The 7,571-nt window shown below is 34.4% G+C and overlaps 1 protein-coding gene across 1 annotated transcript; it reads left to right on the top strand.

The window, feature by feature from the left end:
* Positions 1–615: 615 nt before the first annotated feature.
* On the top strand, positions 616–5,464 carry LOC112747994 (RHOMBOID-like protein 1). The gene is made up of 6 exons (XM_025796204.3): positions 616–1,228; positions 1,654–1,817; positions 2,377–2,540; positions 2,649–2,908; positions 4,324–4,450; positions 5,094–5,464. The coding sequence occupies exons 1-6, from the start codon at positions 879–881 to the stop codon at positions 5,214–5,216; spliced, it is 1,188 nt and encodes a 395-aa protein (XP_025651989.1). The 5' UTR covers positions 616–878; the 3' UTR covers positions 5,217–5,464.
* The last annotated feature ends 2,107 nt before the right edge of the window (positions 5,465–7,571 follow it).

The raw sequence follows: 7,571 nt of genomic DNA, 5'->3' as shown, positions 1-7,571 counted from the left end.
TTTACCATTCAACTCTGCAGGTCTGAACAGAGTTTTGTCATTCTTGCTGAAGGAAAAAATAGCTTCCATTTTGTGTCTGGATCTAAATCGCTTCCCCTTGGATTGCTGAGGATTGCGGTGACTGTGTCAAGAACATCGTTCTTTGCGCTGCGAGTGAGAGGGGAGGAGACGCTGCAGATTTAGAACTGAAAAAAGAACAATGATATGTGGATGCATAGGAACAAGCTCAAAACTGCAATTTCTTGGTATAGTATGACATCAGTTTACAGCGCAATTAAAGTTGGATTCGTGCTAGAAATTGGCTATTTTTCACGTTCTTGTAAAACTAAATTATTGGGAGGATAGTAGTAGTAGGGAAAAGAAGACAACAACAGTGATAATTGCGGTGATAGTAATACTGACAGTTGTAATAAATGTAAATAAATATTGAAAAAAATTTAATGACAATAAAAAGTTAGGAATTATAATGAATTAGGTTAAGTTTACAAAGGTAGTTTAAGATTTTTGAATAATTTTTTAGAATTTAAATAATTTTATTCGTATAAAATTCATTAATGGATACAAATTTTATTATTTCCTGAGTAAATTTATAAGCGTACAAAATTTGTATGGATAAAAATAATAGTATATTCCTAAAAATAATAAGACCATTGTTTCCCGAATTCTATAAATATTCTTTCTCAAACAAGTGTCCCACTCGCACAAGCAAAGTTGGTGAGCTAAACCCGAAATCATTTGTCTCTTCATCTTCAATTTCTTCTTCTACTTCTTCTTCTTCTTACACAAAACACAATCTTCATTCAAATTCAATTCTCACACTAAAAAATCTCTGGCTGAAACACCACCAACAACTAACACTTTCTCTTTGCATTTGACTCATGGCTGAAGTGCCACCTTCACCACAAGAAGTCCACATAAGGGTCAACTCTAAGAGAACCAGCAGCAACAGCAACAACAATACGGTGCACCCAGTGGAGGTAGCACCACCTGCACCTGCACCTGCACCAGCACCAGCACCAGCTGGATCATTCATTGAGGTGAAGCATTACAAGAAGTGGTTCCCATGGTTGATACCTTTGTTCGTTGTTGCAAACACCGTTGTGTTCGTTATCACCATGTATGTCAACAACTGCCCCAAGAATTCTGCTTCTTGCATTGCCACCTTCTTGGGCCGCTTCTCCTTTCAGCCTTTCAAAGAGAATCCCCTCTTGGGACCTTCATCATTGACGTGCGTTTTTCTTCTTTTTTTTGTTTTTTTTTAATTAATTGTTTTTGTTTATCCTACTAGCTCATGATTTTTTTTTGTCTTCATTTCCCCCTTTGTTGGCATGAAATTTAGGTTATGTTTGATTGGGATAATGATAGGGTTGAGTGGAAATTTACATGGATGGGAGAATCTAAACTTATGAAAATTTTTGTGGATGAGATTCATGTGTAATTTTATATATCAAACTCTTTTATGAAAATTTTCACTGCTTATGAAAATTTTATATATCAGACTTAATTTATGCAATCAAACTGTTTTAAATTGCAATCTGCAATGGCAATTGTGGCTGTAATATTGCTGTTATTGTTTTCTTTTGTTATTTTCTCTTAAATTGGGGATTATTGTTGCTGTGGTTGAGGAATTGGTGCTTGTTTATGATTTCTTAGGCTTCAGAAGATGGGGGCTCTTGATGTGGATAGAGTGGTTCATAGACACCAGGGTTGGCGCCTCATCACTTGTATGTGGCTTCATGGTGGTGTTTTCCATCTGTTGGCAAACATGTTGGGTATTCTAATCATTGGCATTCGGCTTGAGCAGGAATTTGGATTCGGTATGTTTAACATATTCAAAATTACTAAGACCTTGGATTTATTTGTTTGTTTCTCCGTTTTCTGTACCTTGCAATCATCAGGTTTTAAGACAAAAAACGTGGAGAGCCTTAATTGTTATAGAGTAGCATGTCTGAGTGATAAAAGTGAAAGATGTTGTTTTTTTCTGATGAGTTTTGCCTTCTCTTATTCTGATACTCTAGGTTTGTACTTCTTCATGGTTTTGAGTAGAGAAGTATATAGATAAGGCAAAAGACAGTACTAAGATTAGTTTTCAAAAGTTGTCAACAAATACAGCTTAAGACCAGCCTTAAGAGTAAGTCTTCACATGATAGACTCTGGGGCCTGGACTTAAAGTCACAAATTATAAGTATTAACATTCAAATATCTGATTTGAGGAATAATGTGAATACAGTACTGTTTCTCATCTGATAAATTGATCAAAATGGTACAAAATGCAGTTCCTTCGATTTCGGGTGTCCTCCAGGAACTTTGATTTCCTGATTTGATTTTTTATTATTTGTGCTATCTCTAAATTGTTAACCAATTCCTGTGTTACAGTGCTTGTTGGGTTGCTATTTGTCATTTCTGGATTCGGGGGGAGCTTGCTTTCTGCACTTTTCATTCAGTCAAACATCTCTGTTGGCGCTTCCGGTGCACTTTTTGGTTTGCTAGGAGGCATGCTTTCAGAACTCATTACTAACTGGTCTATATATGATAATAAGGTGCTTATTGAATGTATCAAATTTGAACTATGAGTATCTTAATCAAGGGGATAGATTTGTGCTCTTTAAAGCAAAATATTGACAATCATGGCATCCTGTCGTGTGCAGCTAGCAGCACTCTTCACCCTTGTTGTCATCATTGTCGTCAACCTAGCAGTGGGGATTCTCCCACATGTGGACAATTTTGCCCATATTGGCGGCTTTCTCACCGGATTTCTTCTCGGATTTGTGTTTTTGATACGCCCACAGTTCGGGTGGGTTAACCAAAGATATGCTCCGATACAATATTCTCCAGGACGAAGTAAGCCTAAATTCAAGAAGTATCAATGCATATTATGGGTCCTTTCACTGGTCATCATAATTGCTGGGTAAGCATCTGAAGTGTAACCTTTTTCTTAGATCAAGTTGCTCTAGCATAAGTATCTGAAAAGGAAATAGTTGAACAATATTTACCATATTTATATAGATAATGAGACCAGGGCTCAATTCAATTATCTGGGTTGGTTCATTTTTGTGAATGGTTTTGTTTTGGTTTCTACTGCACTAAAAGGAAATTAGGAAAAGACATTCATCATGGAGAATTGATGAACCTAGTTATTTTCTGTAGGCAGAATATAAAAAAGGATACAAAACCTTTCTAAATCTTAAATTCCGTTTATAGTTTATTGGGCATTAAAACTTTTATGATCTTACATTCTTCATTGCTTAGTAAACAGTTTTACAATTATTTATTTCTTACCAAAGTTTCTTTTCCGGCTATTAATAAGATATTTGTCTACATGTGTTAAAGAATAGCTAAATTGATTTAGTGTTGAATAAGAACAGCTACTGTGACAATTTGAGCCTCAGAGGGTCGAAGAGGACCCAATTTGATTGAGAGCGGCTTAAACATAAATGATTAACTTGGAAAGTTTTTCCTATTATTATCTATAAATGCTAGGTCATTGATTTCCAGCTAGAAAACTGTATATGGAAGTCAGCAAAACAGATAGTACCTTAAGGAGCATTAAAAATGATAGTTTGTCCTTTCTTTTCATCTTCCAAAGCTTATGGCATAGTTGGATATTGGTTAAAATTTTTAAAACCATGGTTTGAGATCAAAGCTACTGTATAGGAGCTTTTGTCCGAACCATCATTTAGAGGATTCCAACCCGGAAACAAAACATGCTATCAGGTCCTTGTTAATCTCAGTTATGAAAATTATATTGTAAAGTAATGCTTTCAGGAAGGTTTAGGAAGTATTTTAGTTGAGTCCCCCAACAAAATCTTGTTAGAAAAGGAGCAAACTTATGTACTAGTTGTTACTAGCTGTATTGTGTATAAAGGATGCATTGCTCATTTAGTTAATCAAGAGCGATCAAATCATTTAGTTGCTTAAATAATAATACTATACAAGAATTCAAAACTGAAGCTAACCATAGCAGAAATCCTCAGGTATTAGTGCTGTTCTCTGTTTGGTGCCTCTGCGGCAATCATTAACAATTGATTTTTAGTTACATCTCCTGAACCTATTCTTAAGTTGAATGAGGACTAACCAGGGAGAATCATAGCCAGGATCTGTTAAAAGAATTTTCTATTCTAACAAAACAAAGCTATCTAATGTTAGTACTAAACTTAAATCCATCCTTTACTAAAATATGCATGTATATGTGAAACCCGGTGTTTGTCACTACATTGCCACTTCTGTCTAGTCACTCATCTTAAATGCATCCATGCTTTTCTTTTCACCCAGTTCTCTAGTTCTGAATTTAATTCTTTTTATATTAAATTGTCTATGTGATAGACTTTCTGTTGGCCTGGTTGCACTTCTTCATGGTGTTGATGCAAATGATCACTGCTCCTGGTGCCATTATCTGTCTTGTGTCCCAACTTCAAAATGGAGCTGCAACACAAAGGCCGCATCTTGTTCGGTAATGAACTTTCCACAAAACTCAAAGGCATAATATCTCAATGACATTTATTATAAGACCTATTGACTTTATTCTTTTTCTTCCTTTTTTTAAAAAAAAAATCAATATAAAAATACTCACTGTTTTATGAGTTGTTAATGCATCTTTAACTCCCTTGCATGTAAATAGATGAGTATATGAATAAAAATTGATTGAAGTGATTTGATGCAAAGTTAGGGATGAGATCAGTTATTTACAAGTGCGTGATACATATAATTATTAAATAATGAGTTAAGGTCAAAAGGATGATCTAATGATGATAGACTAGTTAACTAACAATGATTAACTTCATTTATTTGAATAATATCAGTAAAACCATAACGTTTTTTCACTTCCTGATTTGACATTGAAAAGCTTACAAAACTTTTCAAGGAATTGAGGCAATCTTAAACAACTTTATTGTATTATGAATTCTAAAGAATTCGTAGAACCATATGGTCATTACCCATTACCTAGACAAATATTTTCATTTCAAAGTACCTCTTATAATCAAAGATGGCTCTGCTCTTGATTTTAACCATTTAATATGTCATGATGCTGCTGTGATTATGTGTTTTGTGGTTTTGTCTTGGATATTGATGTTGTTGTAAAACCAAAATTGCAGACAACCCAGCTCGGCAACCAGCTGAACGTAACATGCTCAAGCAACGGTAAGTCCGGTGTATACTACATGCAAAATCCAACAGATTCCAAGATCCAACAATTGTGTACTCAGCTTTGTAGTTAGAGGTTTTGAGAAGAAATGGCTGATGGTAGGAGAAATATTCTTTCTTCAGATTAATGTTTCGGTTCTCATGAGATAACAATATTATTCACTCATCTTTTTGCCTTTCTTGATTTGTTTCTCTCTTTTTGTGTACATAATACTTGTTGATTTGCATTCTTTGCCCCACCTATTGTATTCTCAGGATCATTTGTATTATATATTGAATGGAAAAGAGAAAAAGGGATCCAAACTGTTTGATGTAGATCCAATATATTGTTTTTTGGTTCCTTTATTATGTGATGTTGACTGCTGAGTTCTAATGATTTTGAACTTCTAATAATCTCTTTGCACACCTGCATTTTCTAATACTTCTTTACCTTTGATGTCATTCGCTTGTTTATAAAAAAATGGTTTACTCTTAATTCAAAAGGTAATTAATATAGATAATTTAAATTTGGAACCTTACTATTGTCAAAGATGGGTTTTAAGCTTAGTTATCATGCTTGTGTTATGTTTAATGTCTCTAATGCTCTTCTACCTACTTATTACTCATTATGCTCTTATAGCCTCCATTAGGGATCTCCTCTTAAGATAATGGTTGGGCCTTTTCCAACTTATTAAGGTATTTAGAGAAGCTAATGGTTGTGTTGATTAGATTCACCAAGAGTGAACATGGCTTGCCATTAGGGTTGTCCTTTTATGATATAGTCAATCCAAAAAGCTAAGAAATGTTGAATCTTGAAGATGAAATTTTGATGAGAGAATGGTTGCAGAGAAGAAATTGGAGCTTAACACCTAATGAAAACATGAAAAGGTATCGTCAAATACTGCTGTTTGTACTAGTAATGAAATATGGTTGAAGATCTTGAATTCAAACAGAATGACATCCATTGAGGGGTGTGTGTGTCTTAAGACAATAGAGATTGATGGATATCAATGACTAAGAGAATGGGAGGTTGAATCTTAGTCTTTTTTTTACTTTATTTGATTAATTTTGGAGTTGGATGAAACTTTCAGATTCTGGAGTGTTGCCTGCCTCAGGTGAAAGATAGGAGATTATTTTATTGTCTCTTGTCAAAGGAGTCGTCAAAATAGAGTTACGTGCAGGGTGTTTATTGTGAAGTTTAGTTGGATAGAATAATTAGGAGATAATTTTGTTTTGTCTCTTAAAATGCAGAATCAAAAACAGAAAAGAGAAAGAAAAGTGACAGAGAGATATATCTTAGTTCAGCTATTCAATGCAATGTAGCTTACATTTAGTCTCCATCACAACAATGACAAAATTTTACTATCTTTGAACAAGATTACAAACTTTAATTTTCTCTAGGATTCTATCCAATCCTATCTGAAACAAATTCAGTTTCTAACCCAAACCAGATTTGACTAGGAACTCACCTTAGCTTTCGACAGCAAAGTGTCCACCCAACTTGTAAGGAAATCTCCTCAAGATCATGACAACAAATAAAAAAAAAAACTTACAAAGAATTTCTAAAATAAACATAGGTTTTTTCTCCAAGTCTAACTCTCTTGTCTTTTTCCACTCAATGGCTTTTTCTTACATACCTCACTATTATGCTTTTTACCATTGAAAATAAAGAAAGACTAGAATGAGAAAAAGAGATATTCAATAAGAACCATGAAGGAGAAGAATGAATAGCTCAGTGAGCTATGGTAACCCAAACATTCTGCTCTCACTCCTTAATCCAATTCTTGGTCGTTCACCCCTTTAATAAAAGAGCGAAGTTTCCAAAGTTTGAAACTTGCTTCAACACTTGTTTGACTTCTTCTCCCAAAAATTAGAAGCAGCATCGGCTCACAAAGGAGAGATAGAGTAGAAGCATTGACTTAACCATACATGCATCCATACCTTCTATCTTCTCTTTTAACCTTTTTTAAATTGCTTCTTCAATCTGAACCCTTCATTCTTGTTTTGTCCCCAAATTTGATTCTTGATCGTTGATTCACAGCAGATTGTCACCATCTTCAATATTTTTAACTTTCCACTTCTGTGTATGTAAGGAGAAGATTTTTAAATTGAGGTTCAATGAAGTATAAATGTGGAAACTCCTTTTTGTGATTTGCTCTACAGATGTGACCTTGCCTTTAGCCTTGATTGACTTCTTTGACTTTCTCTTCTTGCTTGAATTTGGTAATTCCCTTTTGTTCTTTGATTTTGCCCTAACTCAAAGCTTCTTTTTTTCTTTTGAGAAATCACGTGAAATTGGACAAAGAGAAGAGAGAGAAGAGAGATTAGTTTCGGCGGTGGGGTGAATTGGTTCATATGCAAATAGAATTAAATTACTTAGTTAGCAACTAAGTTGAATTATTGGACTTGGACCACCAATTTGAGTTTGGTTATGGATATGAGCTCACTTA

This window comes from Arachis hypogaea, chromosome 2, assembly GCF_003086295.3.
Source record: "Arachis hypogaea cultivar Tifrunner chromosome 2, arahy.Tifrunner.gnm2.J5K5, whole genome shotgun sequence".
NCBI classification, from domain to species: Eukaryota; Viridiplantae; Streptophyta; class Magnoliopsida; order Fabales; family Fabaceae; genus Arachis; species Arachis hypogaea.
The sequence above is the reverse complement of the archived record's forward strand: the minus strand, read 5'-3'. Positions and strand labels throughout refer to the sequence as shown.

Excerpts from the sequence above, each read along its gene's own strand:
- LOC112747994 (XM_025796204.3), top strand. The coding sequence starts at position 879 with ATGGCTGAAGTGCCACCTTCACCACAAGAAGTCCACATAAGGGTCAAC. Across the intron at positions 1,229-1,653 it reads TTGGGACCTTCATCATTGAC|GCTTCAGAAGATGGGGGCTC; the intron begins GTGCGTTTTTCT and ends ATGATTTCTTAG. Across the intron at positions 2,541-2,648 it reads GGTCTATATATGATAATAAG|CTAGCAGCACTCTTCACCCT; the intron begins GTGCTTATTGAA and ends TGTCGTGTGCAG.